Here is a 24,071-nt window from a genome sequence, read left to right on the forward strand (position 1 = left end):
AAAAATTTCTTCAGAAAATGGCAAGGTATTCCGCCACGGAGGGAAGTTGAAGAAAATGTAGCTGGTTGGCTGGCACCAATGCACCATACACGGTCCCAACCCGCTCCAGGAAGCTCAACCACAGACGCACCTTTACCAGCGTCGGACTGCGTCAGTCACCGATCGACATCCCCGACGCATGTGAACGCACTTCTCTCGGGTGCAAAGGCTTTAAGCTTAAGGCACATGGTACGTACACGTAATGTTTTATTTATGCAGGTTCTGGCTCAATGTCCACGCCGCCAAGCACAATGAATGAAGTCACCGATTGTTACTGGCACATGGTGGATGTACTGTTGACACGCCGGGCAGCGAAACGGAAGCGACAGACCATGGTGCTCACCGTTGGCGGATTGGCCGGCCGGCCGCCGATTGACAAGCGGTGCCGGTCGCAGCGTTCAGGACGCGTTGCGCTGTGTGACTGCATTCTGGCCAAAGTGTTGCTCTTATGCCTCACGACTGTTCCTTGTTCTAGTGATGAGACACGAATGGTTGTCTCTGAAGACACGAGTGAAATAAAATCTTCACCAAGCCAAGTTCGATCAGCTCCGCGCTCGAATTTTCCCTGGCGAGGGGGCAATCTGTTCGATGGATTTTTGGCGTTTAATTGTCAGAGTTGTGCTGTCAAAATATCAGCAATTTTCAAATACAAGTGCAACCAGGTATATACACGTATGAGTAGCTCTGTTAGTCTGAAAGGAGTACGTGCAGACGGTGGTCTGCACTGGTGACAGTTGGAACATGGTGCACCTTGTGGTGGGTTCGTGGTTGAAGGCTGATGGTTCTGGTTCCCTACTCCGACATCGTCGTGCGTGGGTGCCAGTGCTGAAGTTCGATGGCGTGTCCAGGGACATGCTGCCCTGGTCTGATTCTTTCAACGGCAATGGTTTGTCCTATGGCAAACTACATTGGAGGTCCGAAAAGCTGATGATCAGCGATGGAGCCGCGTCGAGCTCATGTGAAGAGGTGATCTGTTCATTTTTTCCTTGGTGGATGCTACGGTGGTGCCAAAGAAGATGGATAGGCGTTGGTTTGTCACATAGGTTTATCCTATCTTTCCAGATCTGTAAGATCGGTGTATACGTACTTTGTATCTCGTCTTTTATTTATCAATGAGAATCGTATTACCATGCAAAAAAAAATACGCGAGCTAGCTCGTCACGTACGTGCGCGCGTCGCATCGATCGGCCAGGTCCACTCGTCAGCCAAGAAACCATTTAAATATGTGTGTATTTATACCTCTGGTATGCTAATGGATTCAGCACGTATACGAGCATGATGCTGTCCGGCCCAGCATCTCCCCGCGCACGCGAGCCAATCAGCCGAGAGTCCGATGCATAACAACTTGGTTCAGAAGAGAATATGCCATATACGTACGTGGAGTTTCTAGAAGCAAAACAGATAAAATTTTAAACAGTAGACGTGCGGTCGACGAAAGAAATCAGAGGAATCCATCGGAGAGTTTGTTCCGGAAAACACGCTGCGATCTTTATCTTCATGCTGGCCGGGCCGCCTATAAATAGAAGCAACCATGCACCGTGCCAGAAGAGACAGAAAAAAAGAGATCAAGAAGAGGAGACACGCACGAGAGGAGAAATAGCCGGAGATTGCATCCAAGTCTACGTCCAGTGCATACACCCATCCAATCTCCATACAAAGCCAAAAGCAGCACTAGGAGCAAGAGGACGTACAGGTCAAGAGCAAGATCGGAAGAGCATCCATGGAGGCGAAGCTTAGTTTTCCTAATGGTGAGAATCACGGTTGATTATTTCTCCTTCCTATCTCTCTCTTTCTTCCCAAGACACGCACACATGCATACGGCTGCACGGTGACGCTCGGAGCTGGCGTCCGATGACGACAACGTCGGGGCCGCCGGCGTACAGCCCGGCGCCATCCGCCACGGCGAGGACGACGACGCCCGCGAGGAGGCTGCCGGCACGCAGCGCGGCGCCATCTTCACCACCCGTGAGGCGCGGCGACGAGGTCCGTGACGGGGCTGCCGGCGTGCTGCGCGGCGCCATCTTCATCACCATAGCCCGCAACGATGACGCCCGCGAGGAGGCTGCCGGCGTGCAGCGCGGCGCCATCAACGCACCCACGAGTCGCGGCGACGGCGTCCATGACGACGCTGCCGGCGTGCAGCATGGCGCCATCAACACCACCACAAGCCGCGACGCAACGCTGAAGGCAGTGACCGAGGAGAGCCACGCGGTCACCATGCAGGTGTAGCCCTTGGCGTACAGGTTCAGGTCGCGACGAGGCGGTGTGCAGGTGGTTCCGGCGAACACGTATGGACCCAGCAGACCGGCGCATGGGTGCTTGGTGCTTGACGGACAAGCGCAGCTCCAGGTCGTTGACGAACAGGCGCAACCCCAGGTCATTGGCGAACAGGCGCAGCTCAAGAGATTGACGTACAGGCACAACTCTGAAACGGCGCACATGTACAAGTCCATGGAGCGGGCCTGCTGAAGTCATCGCCATCTCGGCAGCCCGCGGCGGTGTCTTGCCGTCCTCGAGGTTGACCGGCTAGATGCAGGCAGCTGGTGAGCGGGAGCCGCGTAAAGATGGAGAGGAAACCAAGGACAAGATGTAAGCAGGATACACGCGCGATGGGTGTAGCTGGAGCTACGTACGTGATGTGCTCCATGGAGAGTATGTCCAGGCAATAGCGCGTTCAACAAGGCCAGAGCAGCCCGACCGCGCGATTCTCGCTATCAGTCTTCTAATGCAGTCCTCGAAGTACAGGCGGATAGGCGCAGCTCGATCGCTGATGTACCTGGCTGGCCCGCCGGTTCAGCCCGACGTACAGGTTCAGCTCCGCCGGCGCACCAGTTAGCTCGGCGAGCTGAGCCGCACCGCGCAGTTGCAGTACGCTTAACCTGTGCATATCAAGACGGCGTACAGGGTCTGAGATGACGGACGACGCCCTCGACACTACCCTATCGTGACCTCGTGAGACGGCGCCCAATCTGCACCGACTGCCGTATACTCGGCGTCGGACCCAGTCACGGCGCCGACCACACCGGCCATCTCGACATGAGCGTGCGTTGGTTTTACACCGACGCCGGTCTCCTGATAAATTACTCTCGCGAGGCGTACCCCTTGCACACCCCGACGATGCCGCTAAGTCTTCAAGAAGTCCTAGCTAACCGGACTGCATCATGCTACTTCAACAACACTCATCATCGCCGCTCAAGACCGACGAGGCGCGACGGCGAGGGCGGGCGAGGCCGCAACACAGGCCACGCTTACAGCGGCGCGTGTACCGACGAGGACACGGGCTCTGCCGCTACCCACACACATCTTCACCACCATCATGCATGCAGGACGTGAAGCGAAGACGACCACACGGCTTAATCGGAGGTGTCTCGCGGCGTAACCCGCGGGAGTAATTAACCGGGAGCCTTCCGAGGCCCCGGGAATCAGGAGACTGCAATCGCCCTAGTCAGGCTGGCCGCGCTAGTAGGCCACGGAGCGCAACACATAAATGGGAATTGTATTTGTTATCTCAAAGATTAATGAAATACTGTTCCCGCATCTTTTTGTTTCTTTGTGTATCATTATACACTGGCACGTTCGCATCTTTTTCTTTTACCGATCCCCGGTGCGCATGAGAGAAACCACGCCCTTCCGCTCTACTCGCGGGAGTTGTGTTGTACGTTTTTCTCGTGTCAAACAAGGCCCTCCCCCAACTCCCATCTGTGTACAACACGGAAGACGCGCACACTGCACGGAAGATGGTTGTCCGAGTCGATCAAGGATCTTGCAGGCGTGCAAACGGAAACGCAGGCTACACGGAAGCGAGACGGCCTCGCTCCCACATTGTAGTGCTGAATCCGATCGCAAGAAGGTGACGCAACCTGTCGAAACTCCAAAAGGCAGTAACCGCCTTCCTTTCCAATTTGAATCCGACTCGACGTCAGGGTTTCACTTCCATGTCGATCGCCAATTCGCCATTGCGTGTATATATACTTGCCGCCGATCCACACCGACATGCATACAGCTCTTCCAAAGATCGCCTGCTTTCCCTTCCAGTCCACACGCGCGCGCGGCCGTCTCCCTCCACTCCGAACCAAGCACCGCAAGCGGTCGTCGATCGAGTGCCATGGCCGCCCGCAAGCGACCCGCCGCCGGCCAAGCGACGACCGCCCAAGGATCGGCGACACAAGGACGCAAGAGGAGCCGCACAGACGAGTACGACGACGTGGCCTGCCTCGGCGAGGGCGGCTTCGGCGCCGTCGTCATGGCGCGCAACCGCGCCACCGGCAAGACCGTCGCCATCAAGCGCCTCTCCACGCCGTCCGCGACCAGCGTCGCCGACCTCCAGCGCGAGGCCGGGTTCCTCAGGGCCTGCAGCGGGAACCCCTACGTGGTCGGCTTCGAGGCCCTGGTGGTGCACCCGGCCACCGGCCGCCTCTCCCTCGTCATGGAGCACGTCGCCGGGCCGAACCTCCACAATTTCCTCTGGGACAGGCGCCACGGCCAGCCGCTGCCGGAGCCCACGGTGCGCGCCTTTATGTGGAAGCTGCTCACCGGCGCCAAGATGATGCACGCCCGCCACGTCGTCCACCGCGACATCAAGCCGGCCAACATCCTCGTCGGCCAAGACGGGGAGCTTGTCAAGATCTGCGATCTCGGGCTCGCGGTTTCCATGGTCGAGCCTCCGCACTACACCCAAGCCGGCACCCCGTTCTACACGGCGCCAGAGATGCTGCTGCAGAAGCCGGACTACGACACGCTCGTGGACACCTGGTCGCTCGGCTGCGTCATGGCCGAGATGCTCGCCGGCGGCAAGGCGTTGTTCCCTAGCGGTCGCGGAGAAGATGACTACGTCGACGAGATATCCCAGCTGTGGAGCATAATCCGAGTGCTCGGCATGCCGGACGAGAGGACGTGGCCGGGGTTCGACTCTCTGCCGCTCGCCATGGCGGTGCAACTCCTACCGCTACCGGCAGGGCACGAGCACAACAGGCTGCGCGATCTGTTCCCCGAAGAGAAGCTGTCAGAGCAAGGATTCCAGGTGCTGCAAGGCCTTCTCACGTGCAACCCCGACAAGCGACTCACGGCGGCCAAGGCGCTCAAACACCCATGGTTCGCTGCTCCTCGTCCTGCACCTGCCGCTGCCACCGCGTTGCCGAGAAAGAAGGCGACTCCGCTCAGTCTCATCCCACCGGCGGCACCAGAGAAGAACGTACTCAATATTCAAGTGGCGATGTGGAACGCACAACGAGTGTAGAGAAACCATGTAGTAAAACTGTTTCATGGCAGAGCTTGGATGATTGATCCGTGTAAATCTTAGACAGAATTGTAAAGAAAGGATATAACTGTTGTATGCAGAATTGAACTGCAGCCCTCTTTTCAGATTATGTGATTGTTTTTTTTTAATTAGGAGAAATTAATAGATCCATTGTATTCATATATGACCTAAGCGTTGTACTACTACAGTTCAAGTGTATGAAATTTAGAACGGCGTGCTGAATCATATCCCACATTCTGCTGCACCCAATGGTTCGCCGCTCCTTGTCCCGCTGCCGCCTCCTCCATTGCGTTGCCAAGAATGAAGGTGCCTTCACGCAAGTTCATCCCACCGGCGATACCAGAGACGAACCTGCTCAAGAATCCCGTAGCCATTTGGAAGGCGCAACGAGTGTAGCCATTTGGAACGCGCAACGAGTGTAAAACGGTTGAGTTGAGCTCTTGCCTTCCAATTGTAGAGAAACGATGTAAAACTGTTTCATGGCAGAGCTTGGATGACCGATCCTTGTAAATCTTCGATCTAATTGTAAAGAAACGATATAACTGTTGTATTGTATGCAGTCTTCTTTTCAGATTATGTGGTTGTTCTGTTTATTTGGGAGAGATTAATAAATCCGTTCTGCTCATCTGCCCTAAACGTTATACAACATGCTATCCTACATTCTGCTGCACTTGTGCAAGTCCAGGACCAACTGGTTGCGCAGATACAGAGGTGAATCGGCACGAGTTACAGATACATTTATATAAATCAACACAATTTTGATACCACACCACATGCCAAGAGATGGAATTGGAGCCAAACTATTCTGAAGTTATTACCCCTCGAGCAGGTAACACAATGGACACATGTATCTAAGGCCGTGTACAATGGTGGACGCCTATCAGGGCGCTTACAGAGAAAAGGTCAAGTATAATCTGATCAAAAATTACGTAAGAGCCTGGCTACTCAACACTGGACGCTTATCCTGGGCACAAAACTGCCCTGCTGGGCTGGCCTCACGCCTCAGCGTGTCACACGGTACATGAATAAAAGCTAAGAGCCCGCCTCCAGTTTTTGCGTCGATGCCGTGTGAGATGAGCAGGGCGCTAGGATTAAAAACCAAAACCGCTGATCGCCCAGGATATTGTTCCTGGCGCCCAGCCTTAGCGCCTCCCGTTGTACATGCCCTAATATGTGATTTGAGAACAAACTCAAAACTGCACATTTACAACTCCGCTAACACCTACAGCTGGCCTATACAATTCCACCCCCAATGCGTGTAAAATGTCTATAAATCCATATCCACGAAATGTAATCAACTTACAGCAACTTCAGTTTTTCAAGAATTTTCCACCCCTAGGTGCTAGTAGATCGACTCCCAGGACCAGAGCAGGAACATGACGTTGTAGTCTGGAGCCTCATCAGGCAGTCCACCTACTGTCAATGGCAGCCACACGTACCTTGAGTCTCTCAGCTCGGAAGGGTTCCACCGATCAGCCATGAAAATGAATGAACCTCCTTAGGATCAGGATGTCAGCCAGAAACCGAACCAGTTTCAGGGAACAAGGCAGACGTAGAAACCCCTCCCGCACCCCCACCCAGAAACCCTAGTTCCCCCCGCCGCCGCCGGCGGCGCCGCCGGGCAAAGGCCGCGGGGCGGCGGCGGCGGGCTTCCCTCATGGCGCGGCGGGGACGGCGGCTGGGTCCTCCCCTCGATGCAGCGGCGGCGGCTTCCTGCCTCCCGATGGTGGGGCGGCGGCGGTGGACTTCCGGCCTCCCGTGTGATGGCGGGGCGGCGGCGGTCGGAGGATGGAGGGGCGGGTGGCCTATGTGCTGCAGCCTCCCCTGCCTCCCGGCGGCGGCACACTGGTGGCGGTTGGTGGTGGGATGGCGCAATCCCCTCCGCCTCTCACCGGTGCGAGGGGGTAACCTTCGGATTCTCCCGCGGTACGAGGACGCCCGGGGCAGCAGCCTCGGGTTCGAAGGTGGAGGCGGCCTTCTTCTTCGCCGGAGGAGGTCGGCTGGTTACTGGGGTGGCGGATCACGAGATCCCTATACCCCGGTAATGAAGATCTAGTCGACGACGAGTTAGCGGTGAAGGGGCCACCGGTGAACACCGAGCCTTGACTTCGTTCTTGGCGGATGATGGCGGCGGCTATTGGCGTCGTTCCCTTGCGAAGGCATCATCTTTGCTGGCCTCTCCATTCGCTCTCGCCGAGTAGGGGACTTGCGGCTGTCGGTGAAAACTGTGCCATGATTGGCGGGCGATGGCGGCGTTAAGCGTCGCTTCCTTCTTGAAGGCATCATCGTCGCAGTCCGCGGGTACTCACTCGTGCTGCTCCGGGGGAAACCCTAGATCCAGCCAGGATCGGACGATGACGGCGCACCCTGCATCGTGTTACCTCCTGAGGCATCGTTTTTGGAGTAGTGGCTAGATGGAGGTGGTTTTTGGTGGAGTGGTGTTCATCTACCACGTTGTCGTCGATGTTTCTCAGCGGCGTGGAGCTGCGGGGTATTGAAGACGGGCGAGGATTGTTGGACGCGTGCAGGATGGTGGAGCTGTTTGGTGTTATGGTGACATCTACGGCGGGCCTAGCATGGTCAATGCGTTGATCTCGCTTGGAGATGGGTTCGAGATAGATGGCGGTGGCGATCTCTGTGTAGTGGGCAATGGCGCACCCTCAGGGTTTTGCTTCTTGGATGATGTGTGTTGGTGTACCGTCAGGGAGTATGGCCTTGTTCATGGTCCCCCTTCATCGTAGGTATAGCGAGTTGTCGCTAGGAAGGTGGCTTCGAGTTGATCTTTGTATTCCCCTTGTAAGGCATTACGAATAATTTAATAAAGAAGAAAGCTGTGTGAGGCTGGGGCTATGCTCCTTGATCGAAAAAAAGGATCAGGATGTCTTTCCCTCCAACGCAGGGATTCCCCAGTGTCTGTCTCCCAGGGTCCCATGACCGATGTGGCCGGGTGAGCCGGTGAGCCAGCACTGTGTTCAGTGCCCAGCCTGTGCAACCTGAGGCTATCATGTAGTAGGTTCCATCGAATTAAAAGAACGGAGGAGCTTCTAGGTACTCCCTGGTGAGAAACCTCCGCATGCCATTGGTCATAACAAGCTAGTCATCAGTTAAGTGGCTGATGTGGACCTCGCTGTTGTCCTCAGAAGAGTTTATCAGATAAGCTTTCCCATTGTCATCCTTGAATATGGTCATGTCTCTGCTTTCATAGTGATGTGGTCGCTTGCTGTAGAGGTACAAAAATGGGCCTGTAGGAGAGTCACTGACAGCCACGCCTACTGACGCTTTGGTGTAGTTAGTGTCATCTATGTGCATCCACATCACGTATTTGGCAGTCCGATAATTGTAGATCGCCTTTGGCAGAACATTGGATTTGTGGAGGTCATGTGTCACATTCTTTTCCACGCAACGGAGTACAACTCTTTCGTTTTTCCATGCCCACTGATCCTTCGAAGAATAGCAGCTCACTCCAACAATGTCAACCTGGAAAAAGAAGAAAAGTTTGTATTGGTTTGAATGACAATTTGGACATACTGAGAATTCTACAGAAGTGAATCGGAATACATATCTGGTGTATGTCCGAAGTTATGTATGACAACATGGACATAACAATGTGGTAACAAATGACATAATAAGTTAACCTGCTGAATATAATACTCCCTAGTAAGATACATGTGTGTGCCAACATAACAGACAAGTAAAACTCTGTGCAGGGAATTCTAATGATCTAGGCTTCTCCATTTTCAGACAAGTAAAACTCTGCATAAGCATCAAGAATGACAATATCAGGTGCCAACACGACACATGTAATATATTAAGAAGCGAACGATAAAGAACCTACAATCAAGACTTGAGCAGGTCAACGAGAATGGTGTGTTGTTTCAGATTTGCCCCAGCTGTCCACCCAGCAGGATTTATGCAGTTACCTGTAAAAGTTTCTCCAAAATTAACCCTCCTGAAGACCTCTCCAACCGCAAAGGTACATAAATGCAGCCTCCCAAATCCCCATTATCCATTCAAAAAAAATGCCCATTACCGATAATAATACACCTGAATTGTTCATCTTTTGTGGTCTGCAAAAGTAAGAAAAATAAATTAGAAGAATCGCCAAGATGATAGTACCGTAGTTACTTCAACGCCAACATTATTGTGTATAATGCTTTCCACGTTAGATAAAAAAATTATTGCTTTGCACAACACAACTGCAAGGTACCCTGAATGATTTTCACAGATAAACTCCAAAGACATTGACCCACATATGGTGTTATACTCCTGTGCACTATAAGCAGCCATACTACAATTTTTGTATTATATCAAGTTAGCACCAGAGGTAACAGTATGACAGGCTAAGCAGCTGCTGAACATAGTTCAATAAAGCTATTTACTGAGGCTCGATAGTTACAATATTAACATACTTTTCCATCAAATAAAAAGTCATATAACATGCTGGCATAGTGTTTAAGTAAGCATATTTTACAATATTAGTAAACATCTTATAACACATGCAGTTAAGCACCTAAAGTGAAAAAATCCCTTCCAAAAATAACCACTGCTTGGAGTGACACCCCGTAACATGAGAGTACACATCAACACTCAACGAGCTCTCCAATCAACATGGAACTTTTAAGGAGTACACAGAACATCTTAATATCAATATCTTCAGGCATTCCAGAAGAATTTAACTGTTAGTTTGTGGTAGCAAAACCAGGTACAATTATCCAAGCAAACCTACCAGGCTATCATTTCATAGATGTAGTAGTTCAAAGGAACATGTTTTGAAGTGTACAACATTAAAGTTTACATCATTGCATAATTATCGCTCCAAAACCAACAAGCCATGACTTCAAATTTAACGACTTCAGTAAATAGGATTCACTAGTTACTTGAAGTTTGTTAATGTAACTATCACTTGTGCCCACGAGGTATAATTACTTCAGGTTCATTAGGGTAACTTCCTCGCCTTCAGATAGTCCACCTTTTATAGGTAATAAGACACTTGTCTTCGGAAGGTACTTGCTTGCAGTTCACGCCCTAGGAAATCCTAACGACAATGGGCATTTGGTTGTTCAGAGTAACATGTTGGTTGATTTTTAAGAAGTCTGAACCTTCAAGGTTTGTACCACCAGTGCTAGAAAAGATTTCCGTGTGTGTACACATTGCAGTATGGACTGGCACACAAATGAAACAAGTGATAACTAAATTGGGATATACATATTAATATGCATTCATAAAGACTGAATCTGCCTTTGGTGCAACGTCACCTGACTCAGCTAGTATATCCAAGAAATAAAGCTATATTTCCGTTACCTGAACCGCAGTTAATAGCAGCCTTACAGTGTTGACAATTACATCAATCATCACACCCCTGACCAGAAGACGGAGACACATGTGACCAATTCATAAGCATTGTCTGGTGTATGCCTTCTGGTTGGCGTGATATGCTTGTAAATTGTGATCCTAAGGATGGCCAGACAGGGTAGATTACAGTTGAGGCAGAAAGGCAGCGCTGCGGCCTGTAGTCTTCTGGACCCTGCTCTCATTCATGGCACGTCTGATCTCTGTGGCCTCAGCTATCCGTCCGGCAGAGGTGTACATATCACTGAGCAAAATGTAATACCCACCTTCCTCTGGTTTTAGGTTACTTAGCTCCTGAACAGCCCGCTCTGCCATAATGATATCTCCATGTGTCCGACAAGCACCAAGTAGTGCACCCCAGACCACAGCATTGCTTGGAATCGGCATCTGCTCAATCATTTGGTATGCCTCCTCGAGTTTACCTGCCCTGCCAAGCATGTCCACCACACAGCCGTAGTGCTCGATAGTGAGCTGCACTTTGCCATAGTCCCCACGCTGCATTGCATTGAACATGGCACGCCCCTCCTCAACACAGCCCTTGTACGCGTATGCCATAAGCACTGCAAGCAGCGTCGCCCCATCTGGCCTCACGGTGTTCCCTTCTGCCAACATCTGATGGAACACATCAATCGTGTTGTCCAGATCGCCATGCGATGCGTATGCTGAGATCAGTGTATTCCAAGATGCCAAACTTTTCACCATCATCCCATCAAACAAAGCTCGTGCTTCAGGGAGGCACCCGCACTTAGCGTACATGTCCATGAGTGCATTGCGAAGTGACACCATCCATCCAAAACCATGGGAATCAATGAGCCTCCGCACACGCTCCGCAGTTGCAAGATCGCCGAGTGTGGTACACGCGGACACAATACTCACCATGGTCACCTCGTCTGGCTGCATTGGCATTGCATCAAACAAGGCCAGGGCCTCCCGTGGCATGCAAGCCTTAGCATATGCAGAAATCATCGCAGTCCAAGAAACGACATCCTGGCAAGGCATCTGGTCGAACACAACGCGCGCAGCATCCAAATCATTGGCTTTGAGGTGTGCGGTGAGTAGCCCTGAGAAGGAGACCACGTCCCGAACGGGAATTTCTTCAAACACCCTGCAGGCGTCGTCGACAGACACCCGGCACGCATAGGCGTGAAGCAGTGCATTGTGTACGTGCGTGTGCGCGCTGAGCTTCCCGAGGCAGCCGTGCTTGATCGCTTGGGCGTGGAGGTCGGAAGGTAGCCGCCGGCGCGAAGGGCAGCGAGAGCAGGACTTCAGGATGAAGGTGAAGGTGAAGGCGTCAGGTGCGGCGCCCGAACGGCGCATCACGGTGAAGAGCTCGATGGCGTCGCTGGGTGAGGATGAAGCGGCGAGGCCGCGCATGAGGGTGTTGTAGAAGAAGGTGGGGTGGGAGGAGGCCGACGAAATGAACGGGAGGTGGGTGGAGAGGATCGCGGCGGCCTGGCGGAGGTCTCCGGCGGGGGAGACGGCGGCGAACCGAAGGAGCTTGGCGAGGGCCGCGACGGCGTCGGCAGCCGGGAGGAGGTGGCGGCGTCGTAAGAGAGCGCCGTGAAGGAGGCGCAGGTTGCGCTTCGTGGAGCACCGGCCTGAGAGCGCCACTAGATCCCCGTTCTCCGGCGAGATGGACGTTAATGGCGACGGCGGTGGCATCGCGGCGTGTCTAGTTTAGCTGCGTGCCATATGTTCGTCCGCCGGAGCCCGAGCTGGCTGCTGGGAGCCTAGAATGCGTTCTAATGAAAATTCTCCATCCTATGTTGCAAATTCAGCTAGAAGCTAGCAAAATGACAAGATCCAAAACAAACTTAAACAACAGAAAATACAGCACGTAATAGAAATTGAGAATATTTAGAATAAAAAACTGAATTTGAAATTTGGTACCCGCAACAAAAAAACTACAAACGAAATTTAATTTTCAATTGCTTTGGTGGAGAGACTGCATTTCTTTTACTGAGTGATTTCTTTCAGTAAGGCTAAAAATGTCAATTATGTATTATCACGGCATGACAGATGGCACAATGTTCCCTTAATAAGACACTTCCCCCTGCCTAGTTCACTTTGATTGTAGAGCTGATGTAATATCCACTCACCCAAATTTAAGTCTGCACATATGCAAATTTGGATTTTTATCATTTGAGATATTAATCTCATTGTTGGTGTCTCACCCCTTGCTCCGTTTATTTGCCAATGACAAATGCATTACTAGATATCATAGTGTTAAGAATATATCCCCTACCCATCTTTTACGACTGAATCTGCTATCTTGTTTACCAAGGAAGATATCAATGAGAGAGATATATGGTCCTTCCAATGAGAAGTGTAAAACATTCCACCAAGAAGGTATATAATGTTTAACGCCATGTTCAGCCTTATAGAAATAGAAAGCATGAAAGCTTGTACATATAGTGGAAAGAAATAAGATACATTCACATATATAGAAAATATATATTGGCATTGTTGGGGAACGCGTATAGAAAACAAAAAAATCATACACATAAACAAGATCATATGCGAGAGAGGAGGCAACAGATCATACCCTCGTAGATCGATCTAGGCTCCTCTCCAGGAACAAGCATTATAGTAGCTTTATTATTAGCTTTATTATTGTAATTAACCACCCAATTAAGTACGTGGGCGGTTATTATTTTAGCGGGAAAACTGCATTCATGCTCTATTGTAGGTCAACTTCAAAACAGTCCAATGCATGCATCTCGGCATCAATCTTGTTCATAGCGTTTTCCAGTCCCATGGCGGTTCATTCGTCTTCCTCTGGTTCGTCTTCTCCCTCACTCACGCCCATGCCCCTCTCGCACCCCTCTCCAAAGAGAAGAAGAAGAAGAGGGGGATGACATCCATGGAAGCGTTCTACCACGATTAAACATGTGAATACTTTCATAATTCAAGATGAGTAATTCAATGCACAACTCAGTTCATTATGTCTAGGGATCCAATGATCCAACATCAAGATGTCAAACATTTTCGATAGCAATTTTGCTAGAAGTATCAGAATCACATGCAAGGGCACGCAATTCATCATGTTCGTGTATCGAGCCCTTTTAATGGCCATTGCTATCAAGAAGTCCGCCAATCCCGAGAAGTACCTGTCCACCAATCCAGCAGTCAGGGAACCCTCCCCCAAGACACCCTCCAGCTAGCCCCCTCACCCAAACTAGCATCCCTCTTCCTCTTTAGCACCACGTGTCCCTGTTCTGCTTCTTCCTTGTTGAAAGGTGTTGCACAGAAATTCAGAGAAATTCAGACAATACACATCCAGCTGGATACAAGGAACAGGGTATGAAAATTAACTCTCAACAACATAAAAAGAAATAAATGGCACCATCAACTAAACGTAGTGCTAGAGAAAACTTGCCAAGACTAGCATATTAATATTCAAGATTTATAGCGATGAGATGTCACATGCGCATGCAGACAGATACACATCTAAGCAAAGAAGTCCCAATCCATCGATCAAGGAGCTAGGGGTGCCTCAATCTAGCTAGCTACATAGACCAGAAAACACTAAGCCCGCACTATGAGATGCACTTGAAACATATGAGAACACATACATGGAAGTGGGATAAGCTCTAGACGCAAACGGTCGGTTGTGACCTGAAGGCCAATTTCGCGTTCGCAGCCGATGCAAACAGACGAGCGCGATCATCTTTTTGCGTCTGAAATACGTTGGGCCATCCGTGTCCTTATGAAAAAGCCTATGCAAACAAAATATACATAGAACGAGACTGCATATATGGAACATGGGGGCATGTGAACCCACTTTTTGAAAAGTTCCGTTTGTGATGTCAAAACATGTTTTAAAAATCGAAACACAAAATGATTTCCCAGATGATCTCAAATATGTGCCCTGGACATGAGTTTCGTGACGAAAAAACCTTTTATTTTGTCTTGGCAAAAAGGTAAAATTTTGCAGGGCTATATAGCAGTATATATGTGACGTATTTTATCTTTTTTAGATTCTGAAATAAAAAAATGGTTTCTCCGCGAAAACTTTCTACGCACACATGGAACATGCGTACGTACCCGGATATTTTTATTTCAGAATTTTTTAACATTTGGAAAATACATTTCCAACTAGAGTTCACATGCACCCAGGTTCAAATCGGACTTTTCCTAGAACAAGTCCAATAACTTTAGAGTGCATATGTCATGTGTAGTGTAGTGTAGTGTAGTGTAGTCCACCTGGTGGTCTATGACTCAGCTAGGATAATCCCTTTCCCATGTCACCTCACCACCAGCAAGAGAAGCACGACCACCAACCAACCAACCAAAAGAAGCCAAACGCCCAAGTCCCCCACTCCCCAGTCCCCACAGCTAGGCTAACGAGATCGCAGCTCCCCACGGGCCCTCCCCGAGATCTTCTCGAACCTTTCGGAGCCGCCGCCGCCGCGACCTCAAATGCCGGCGGCGATCAGGAGGCGGCGCCGGCTGTGAGGCAGCGATGGCGAGGTCCAGGCCTAGGGTTTGGCTCGTGGCGGGCTGCGCGGCCCTGCTGCTGTGGGCCTCCGTCGCTCAGCTCGTCGCCGTAGGACGCCTCCTCGTCCTGTTCGGCCTCGCCGGCGGTGCGCCCGCGCCCTCGCCGCCGCCTTCCTCGCTTCCGCCCCCGCCCCCAAGTGAGTGGTCTCCGGGTTATTTTGTTACTACTGGCTAAGAAATGTACTACAAGTGGGACTTAGGTGGGATCCCACTTGACACCCTAATTTTTGATTCTAGTTTGTTTTAACAAGTTGTAAAGTTAGCGAACGGTAAATGATAGTAGTAGACATGTAAGATTGGATGCATCATTTCTTATTGTTGTCCTTCCCCGAATTCATAGCAAGTTTGGGTCCCTGTCCCTGTCTCCAAGTGTGTGATCCACCGATTCACTGAGTAAGGTATAGACATTTCTGGTGAAACACATAGCTGAGATTAGTGAAAGAGACAGTTCGCTCTTAAAGGCATGACAAATCATATGTTGATGCGCTAAATGATGATATCTTGAGAATGAAATTAAGTGCGCTTTTAAGAAGTTGCTTTGAGATACCTGCTCAAGGGACTGTAAATGTTCTGTCGAGATATTACTATTTCAGTCAATCACCACCACCAGTAATATATGGATGGATTATTTCCACAGGAATCTACAAAAGCAATGGTTATCTGAAGATATCTTGCAACGGTGGTCTTAATCAGATGCGTTCGGAGGTCAGTCGTTTTTTGCTCACTTCTGCTGTTCAATTTTAGATTTTCCATTTTAACTCCTTGTTGTTTTGAACCTCTTGTGTTTCAGATATGTGACATGGTGGCAGTTGCACGTTTGCTAAACCTCACGATGGTTGTTCCAGAACTTGACAAGAGATCATTCTGGGCTGATCAGAGGTTCATTCCATTTTCTTCAAGAGGTGCTAGCTCTATGTATTAACAAGGTTGATATCTTATGCGACTAGTATTCTGTATGCTTTTCAGCAATTTTGGAGACATATTTGATGTGAGGCATTTCATTACCTCGTTAAGAGATGAAGTGCGCATTGTTAAACGACTGCCGAAGAAGTTCGGTCCAACGGGTTCAAGCATTATACTTGAGATGCCACCTGTGAGTTGGTCAGATGAGAAATATTACCTGCATCAGGTTTGTCAACTTATCTGGGATCCTTCCATGGTACATGCATTAGTATGTACTCTTCATAGTCTCTCAACTCATGCAGATCTTACCACTCTTCAGCAAATATAGAGTCATCCACTTTAACAAGACGGATGCTCGGTTAGCAAATAATGGCATCAGTACCGAGCTTCAACTGGTTAGATGCCGTGCTAATTTTCATGCATTGAAGTTTACCCCCCAGATTGAAGCATTGGGGAATAAATTGGTACATAAACTTGGAGCGAAGGGATCATTTGTGGCGTTGCATTTACGATATGAGATGGACATGCTTGCGTTTTCTGGTTGCAATCATGGTCTTAATCCTGAAGAAGCTGAGGAGCTCAAAAGAATGAGGTATACTTTTTGTTGTGCAGTCTTTCACCTAACATGAATATGTAGTAGCATTTTGGATATTGATTCAAGTAGTTCCTCACAGAAGAAGGAGATGATACTATATTGGTTCTTGACTTATCTACAAAGACTAGTACTATAACAACAATGACATAGATGTCACATATATTAATTTGTCTACTGTGGTCATGCATACGATTCTCATTTTATATTGCTGGGGTTCAGATCAAGAGACATTTGCAACATCAGTGTATCAGTTTCAACAAATTGTGCATTTTCATGAATACATCCTTTTCCTTTTTTCATTATGGATACATGTCAATGGAATAAAACTGGAACTGCTCATCCGTCTTTAGGGTAGTCAAATTGGTTGAGTGCCAGCTTATCTTGTTTGTGCTGATTTTCTTGATAGCTGAAAAGTGATGCACACATTTTGAATCACCAGAATCTAACTTTTTTCTATCAATCAGATATGCTTATCCATGGTGGAGAGAAAAAGAAATTGATTCCAAAGCCAAGAGATCAGAAGGACTATGCCCACTTACGCCTGAGGAGACATCACTTGTTTTGAAAGCGCTGGGTTTTCAAAAGGATACTCTTGTATACATTGCTGCTGGTGAAATTTATGGGGGAGAAAAGAGACTGGAACCATTAAGGGCTGCTTTTCCGAAACTCGTAAGTGTCCAACATTCTTGTCAGTTAAATTTGTTTTTTCATATTTTGTGGCGACAACTACAGTGCAATTTCCCAACATTGTATTTCAAGTGAGGTTTTGCCTCTGTCAGGCACACAACTTGTAGTTTCCTGACCTTCCCTGGCATATCCAGGATGTCATATTCCCTATACGGACCAAACATGCTAATATGAGCAATACTGATTACCTTTCAGGTAAGAAAAGAGATGCTGCTTGATTCAGAAGCTCTGCATCAGTTTCAAAACCATTCTTCTCAGATGGCTGCTCTCGATTTCATTGTATCTACCTCTAGTAATGTTTTCCTTCCTACTTACGATGGTAACATGGCGAAACTTGTTGAAGGCCACAGAAGGTGTGTACAGCAAGATTTTGCCTTATGAGAGCAGCCACTCTTGTGCAAAACGATTAGTAGTTTACTCTTTAAAATAAATAAATAAGTAAACAAATAATATCACCAGCTTCTAACTATTTGGTTGCATTTTTATATTCAGGTTCCTGGGTTTCCGAAAAAGTGTGTTGTTAGACCGACGGAAACTAGTTGAACTTATAGACTTGTACAACAGCAAGACAATTTCTTGGGAGAATTTTGCATCTTCTGTCCAGGAAGTTGATAGAGGCCGTGTAGTCCAACCATCCTGTCGGCGGAAACTCGAAAACAAGCCGAAAGAAGAGGATTACTTCTACGCTAACCCCCACGAGTGCCTAGCCAATTCAAGCCAGTGCAGTCGAACTAAGGATACAGTTACTGTAAGGTGAGCACATTTGAAACCTCGCCGGTGCAAGTCATTGTTTGTGATGATCTACGGACTGAAGCCAGCAGCAAGCAGGCAGAGACCCCATGATCATTTAATCTATGTTACCAGTGTGCTGTTGTATAGGTAGTTTTTTCTTGTGCTATGTAATTGATTCATTTATTTTCCAGCTTGCCAAAATAGGGAGGCCTCGTGTAAATTTTGGCTTGTGAGTTTGTGCTCTTGTTCATTTATGATTGATTCGTGATGAGCCATATACAATTGCAACGGTGACCAATTCATAGCAATTTTGGTTGGAAAACGCTTCGCTACAGCCGGGGGATCGGACGCGCGCATCGTCCTGGTCCCGCTTGCGCCACGTGTCCGTGAACGTGGGATACTGCGAGCGGTTTGGGGTCCCACCACGAGCCTTATCAGGTCGCGTTGCTTTTCCTCCACACGTTTCTTTTCTCTTCGCTTCTTCCACCTCTCGCAAAAGCTTTTCGTCCGCCATGGATTACTCCGGCCACCGTCTCAGTACCCGCCCCACCATCATGCCGCTGCTAGGCCAGCCACGCTGCTCCGCCCCAGATCTCCTCCCTCTCTTCTTCGTTGGTTTCCCTCCCTCTCTCGGGCGGAGGTGCTACCGGGAGGTGTGCTGCTGCTCGCGGCGACCGGCGCAGCTGCTAGCCATTGGGCGGTGGCGCACCGGTGCTGCGTGGATCGGCGGAAGTTCTACGAGTCAATTCGCTGCAAGTTTCGCCGCTCCCCCGTGCACCGCCATGGATATGCTACAAGGTTAGCAGTCGGAGGTGGGTGTTGCTGCGAGCGGAAGAAGCGGTTGCTGCCAGCGGCGGACGTCCTTGCTACGAAGAGTGGCCAGAGTTGCTGCAAGGGGCTGGGGGCGGAAGCGTTGCTGCCAGCGGCGGACGGCCTTGCTACAAAGCGCTGCCAGAGTTGCTGCAAGGGGGACGGCCGGAGTTGCTACTAGGGGCTGGCGGCGGACGCGAGCTGCCTGCTGCGGACGGCCTTGCTACAAAGGGTTGCCGGACTTGCTGCAAGGGGTGGCCAGAGTTGCTGCGAGAGGCTGGCGGCGTTGCTCTCATGGGACGACGGCTTGCTCCCATGGCACGGCAGCGAGATAAGGGCGAAGGTGCTGTCGGCGACGGTGTTGCGAGCTGCAGCAGGAAGTGCAGCTAGCCCTTGCCGGAGGTGCTACGAGTGGGAGAGCGAGGGTGCTGTCATCCGTGTCCGGCAAGGTTGCGAGCTGGCGCGATTCGCCGGAGCTCTGAGCGACGGCGATGGCGGCGGTCGGAAGGAGCGATTGGTGCAGTTTCGCCGGAGCTCTGAGCGACGGCGGTGAGAAGGAGCGCTGGCGCAGTTTCTGTATGTTTAATTTGCCGGTGCGAGTTTGCTCGCGGTGAATTTTCTAACAGAGAAATACAATCCTTAGGAGAGAGAGAAATACAATCCTTAGGAGAGAGACGCGTTGACAACTCGCAGCCAATCAGACGGTCCAGACCGACTCAATCAAGCGGCTGCGGACCCGGGGGATCAGGGATTTGATCCCCCGGGGGACGCTCAGTGCTTCCCATTTTGGTTTAATTGAGTGTTGTTATTTTTCTTGAATGCGGTACTTCCTATCAATATCCACACGAAGCTTTCCTTGCTCATTCCCAACTACGCAACAACACGCAGTCTATGTCATGGCTGAAGACAAGAAAAACAGATACAATTGATGGTGGTTTTACAGAACAGCTCGTTTTTTTAGCACCTTTGTCTTGAGAAACTCGATCAAACTTTTACACAGGCTAGCAAATCCATCTCCAGCCTGGATGATGTCACAAGCGTACAAAGTTAAAACATGAAAACTCAAAGAGTTCGATAATTTTGGCAAAAGACACACAGATGGTACGAAAGCGCATCCACCCTCACTGCAGGTTCTCCCCGTACAGCCAAAGGAGACCAGCCCATCGTCTTGTAGCACCAAAAACTGCGCGCCTGCCACGGTCACCATGCCCTGCATCGTGGTAAGAGAATAATGAGACAAGTTGGAGTATACATGGTGAGTAGGAGAGGGGCACTGAAGCATTTTAAAATCACCATTGAAAAACTAAGCTACACACAAAATCACTGAAACATATTGCAATGGTGTATACATTAGATGTCAAGAACGTCATGTGCATGTTTAAGAAACAGTAACGAGGCTAGTCTGTACCTCCGGTGTAGAAGCTCGTGTAGGGTATGGCTTTTCCGAAGAATCTCTGTCCTACCTTTTTGCTTCGGCCTGAACTGAGCTCAACTGTGTACAACCCAGCCCCTGTACCCAGGAAGATGACACCAGCACCTTCGGCAAAACCAACCACCAAAACGTGGAAGAAGGCACACAGAGGGAGCAATGGTTGGAGCTCGATGACCCTGCGACGTGCCCATGTCGCCGCACCGTTAGCGTTAGGACAAGCAGCCTCCATTGACCAGAGGGAGAGTACAGACTCCCGCACGGCCGCGAACAGCAGCATGCCGTCATCGGCCCCAGCGAGGACAATGTCTGGTTCGTCAAAGAATGGCGCGCGAATGACCGCTAGTTCTTGCGCACCCATGTCGTACGCCACTATCATGTTCGTCTTTCCACACATGGGAGATATACCATATTTCCAATGACGGCACTGTGCCTGAAGTGGTCGATATAGACCCTAATCGACCGCCCAATGGAGATGGTGTCGCTCCATTCACCAGCCTCGGATGAGTAGACGGAGGCGAGGATCACCCAGGGGCTATTGCCCACCAAGGACACGAGAAAAGCGCCCTCGCCAGTGTAGTCGCGGAGCACTGCGGCATTCCAGTAGTGCTCCACGCCCGACCACTCCGGGCTGGGGGGAGCGGGAACACTCCACCGGTCGTGGGAGACGAGGTCACATACAGCGAAATCCCCGATGATCTATTCGCTGCCGTGGTGGGTGCGGAAGAGGACAAGTCCGTGCCGGGAGTCGAGGGCGTGCCAGTCCTGGCGGTCATGGCAGACAGGCGAGCGGAAGGATGCGGTTGTGGATGTGAAGTGGGAGGCCAAGGTCTCCCAAGTGTTGTGGAACGCGCGGTACTCACGGCCGAAATCGGCGTCGGAGATGATGCCGCGCCAGGCCGTGCAGACGGCGGAGGAGCGGACGAGCGTCGCGGGGTCGTCCGGCGGGATGCGCAGGAAGATCTCGCGCATGGCGTCGTCGACCAGCACCGGCGGCGAGACGTGGTCGAATTGCGGCGGGCTCATTGCGAGGGGGGATTGATGAGGCAGACAGGCACGCTTCGCCTTCGCCTTCGCGGGGTTGGTGCTTTTGCGGAGGGATTTTTTTTTTCCATCTTGGCGATATTGACACATGTGAATGGCCGTTGGGCTAGAGGAATGTGGTAAAGTATTTGGACGCTGCTACAGGGTGCCCAGGCACCGGTTTGTCTACCGCGGTGCCCTCCCAAAAAATAGAAAGTGGTACCAAGACGTGATAGCGACAGGTTTCTCCGGCTTTGTTTTCACTTGGTTTTTTTTTTTTTGCGCGGCTTTGTGTCCGTCCACACTCCCCATCGATAGTTGACACGCCAAGAGGAGACTCGAAACCTTCGCCCAAGAAGGATGGCTTTTTGCTTCCTCCAGTCGCTGGCATGTAAGAAAATGTTAAATTAACACAAAAATTACATCCTATGTATATATGTGATGGAAATAGAAATACAAACTACAGCGTGCTGGTATGTAAAAAATGCAATTTTACTGCAAAAGGTACATCCTATGTATATTTGGGGTTGAATAATACAGATTATTCTACGAACTAACATACTTGAATGTAAGAAAAATGTAATATTAGTCCAAAATATACATTCTCACAGTATTAAAATATTGAATTGTTACATCCTACTAATTTCTACATGTAAAACTAAATTATAGCCTAGAAAAAATTACATCTAGCTAATATAGTAAAGACAAAAAAAAAAAGAGGGCTGCGATGTAGATATGAAAAAAATGAGAGTTGTGACTGGCCGTACTTAAGTTGTAGATGAGTAGGATGTACTTAACATAAGTAGATCAACCACAGATTACATCACGTAGTATACGGGTAGGCAGAATTGTTGGTTCAGACTACCCAGAGATGTAAAAAAACGCAAGCAACAGAAATCCCCACCTTTAGATCAGAGCGTGGTTCTCGTCTTTGCCGCGGGACGAGGAGCCAAAGGTCGTCCAGACGTCCAGACGTCGAACGCTGCGTCCAGCGTGACGGGGACGCCGACGGCAAGCATGAACGGAGGTTGGGGATGGAAGCGGCGGCGACAGAGGTCGACGAGGAGGAAGCCGGAATCTGTGCCACCCTACGCCACCACGGCAACCGCTACCCCCACCGTCTCCATTGCCGCCGCCTCTCGCCTTCTGAGCACGGGCTCGCAGCACCACCGCTGCCATGGCCGTTGCCTCTTGACTTGTGAGCACGGGCTCGGACCACCACATCCTCCATGGCCGCCGTCTCTCGCCTTGTGAGCACGGGCTACCACCACATCCTCCATGGCTGCCGCACTTCGCCTCCGCGCTGCTCATTCCTCCCCGCACAACCGCAACAAAGCCATGGGCGCTGACCTTCGCCTTGGAAGGTGGGCGCCATGCGGTCCGCACCACAAACGCATCTCGTTCTCCCTCCGCCGCCCTCAAGATCCACTCGATGGGGATCCAATCAATCGCCTTTTCGCCGCTCGGATCTAAATTCATGGGGGAGATGGTGCGGCTGGGGAATTTTTTTGAGATGTGCAGGAGTAGATTGGGACGGCCGGACGGGTGGACGAGAGGGATTGAGATCCGGTGCCCTGACTAAGGCAGGGCACCGATGAACAGTACGGTGCCCTCCCCCCTTTTTTAGCCGTCGGATCAAAAATGAATGGACAGATGACTATGAACAGTGCATCTGCTACAGGACAACAAACAGTGCGCTAGCTACAGGACATTCGCTACAGTTTTATCTACAGTGCATCTGCTACAGGGTAGTGTACAGTACCAAGCTACAGTGATTAATCTTGGCTCTCTATTTTTGATCCAACGGCCGAAACTGCAGGGCACGGTACTGTTCATCCGTGCCCTGCCTTCATGGGGGCACCGGATCCGTGTCCGGACGAGAGGAGCGACTTATTCGGTGGGCACGTGCACTGGCCCCCACTGAGAATCCATCGCACCGCATGATTTAAATCTGACGCTCGTGACGAGGGAGCACTGCCTAAGACTATAAATAATTAGATTATAGGAAAGTATTTTAGGGCACCAAACTTGGATTATAGGCCACCACCTTTTACGTTTTACTCCCTCTGTTCCCACGAGATTGTCTAAAATTTGTTAAAATTTAGATGTATCTAGATGTTATTTACTGTCTAGTTACATTCGAATTTAGATAAATCTCAGACAACTTCCATGGAACGGAGGAAGTGCCATTTTTTAGGGTATCAAATTGTGGGCACCAATTCCATACGACGTAAAATCGGGCATATGATACATTTCAGATGATGTAAAATAGGACAAACACACAATTTCGTTTTCATACGAACTTTGAAACTTTGGCACATTTCAATTATAATTTGACTTCGAGACATAGTTGGGGAGTTCGAAACATTTCTATTACGATAGTTCGATACAAAGAATCTTTGACACAACGTTTGGGCACTAGATAGACACTTGGACACTAGTTCTACACTACCTCGATACTTCGACAGTAGATAGACATCATCAATACTACTTGTACATTTCAAATCTTCGACTCGACCACCAATCAGCGCAAATTTTTTTGGGAGGCGGCAGCGCGGGGGCGGGGGGGGGGGGGGGTGTGCTGCGCGGCCGGATATGTAGGCGGGTAGGGTAAGCGGTGGCTGGGTCATCTAGAATCGGGGGGTGGTGGGGGAAGATGATAAAACAACTTTTGAGTTAGGGCATCTCTTGGAGGCACTTTTTCGGCACTCTATGCCCTATATGACAACTTTTTTGTTTTGGGCATC

General features: G+C 50.1%; 3 protein-coding genes and 1 long non-coding RNA gene across 7 annotated transcripts; 2 read left to right on the plus strand and 2 right to left on the minus strand.

Moving 5' to 3' along the window:
- The first annotated feature begins 4,144 nt into the window (after window positions 1–4,144).
- LOC127349199 (putative cyclin-dependent kinase F-2) lies at window positions 4,145–5,275 on the plus strand. Its single transcript, XM_051374974.2, has one exon. The coding sequence runs from the start codon at window positions 4,145–4,147 to the stop codon at window positions 5,273–5,275; it is 1,131 nt and encodes a 376-aa protein (XP_051230934.1).
- Window positions 5,276–8,139: 2,864 nt separating this feature from the next.
- LOC127296896 (pentatricopeptide repeat-containing protein At1g74630) lies at window positions 8,140–12,379 on the minus strand. Of its 4 annotated transcripts, XM_051327131.1 has the most exons (5): window positions 10,598–12,379; window positions 9,327–9,363; window positions 9,132–9,216; window positions 8,932–9,049; window positions 8,140–8,773 (listed from the first exon to the last, which is right to left on the minus strand). In XM_051327131.1, exon 1 carries the CDS (start codon window positions 12,305–12,307, stop codon window positions 10,772–10,774), a length of 1,536 nt encoding a protein of 511 aa, XP_051183091.1. In that variant the 5' UTR covers window positions 12,308–12,379; the 3' UTR covers window positions 8,140–8,773; window positions 8,932–9,049; window positions 9,132–9,216; window positions 9,327–9,363; window positions 10,598–10,771. The 4 variants fall into 4 exon arrangements, with proteins under 4 accessions (XP_051183091.1, XP_051183089.1, XP_051183088.1 ...); XM_051327129.1 differs by having other exon boundaries at window positions 9,132–9,363; XM_051327128.1 differs by lacking the exons at window positions 8,932–9,049; window positions 9,132–9,216 and having other exon boundaries at window positions 9,217–9,363.
- A 2,531-nt stretch (window positions 12,380–14,910) lies between these two features.
- Window positions 14,911–18,384, plus strand: LOC127296894 (rhamnogalacturonan I rhamnosyltransferase 1). Its single transcript, XM_051327126.2, has 8 exons — window positions 14,911–15,282; window positions 15,783–15,850; window positions 15,936–16,024; window positions 16,112–16,274; window positions 16,351–16,640; window positions 17,108–17,312; window positions 17,526–17,683; window positions 17,823–18,384. The coding sequence occupies exons 1-8, from the start codon at window positions 15,111–15,113 to the stop codon at window positions 18,085–18,087; spliced, it is 1,410 nt and encodes a 469-aa protein (XP_051183086.1). The 5' UTR covers window positions 14,911–15,110; the 3' UTR covers window positions 18,088–18,384.
- A 1,389-nt stretch (window positions 18,385–19,773) lies between these two features.
- On the minus strand, window positions 19,774–23,204 carry LOC127296895 (uncharacterized). The gene is made up of 3 exons (XR_011743980.1): window positions 22,229–23,204; window positions 20,281–21,708; window positions 19,774–20,082 (listed from the first exon to the last, which is right to left on the minus strand). It is a non-coding gene; the product is annotated as an uncharacterized lncRNA (long non-coding RNA).
- Between the last annotated feature and the right edge of the window lie 867 nt (window positions 23,205–24,071).

This window comes from Lolium perenne, chromosome 4, assembly GCF_019359855.2.
Source record: "Lolium perenne isolate Kyuss_39 chromosome 4, Kyuss_2.0, whole genome shotgun sequence".
NCBI lineage: Eukaryota > Viridiplantae > Streptophyta > Magnoliopsida > Poales > Poaceae > Lolium > Lolium perenne.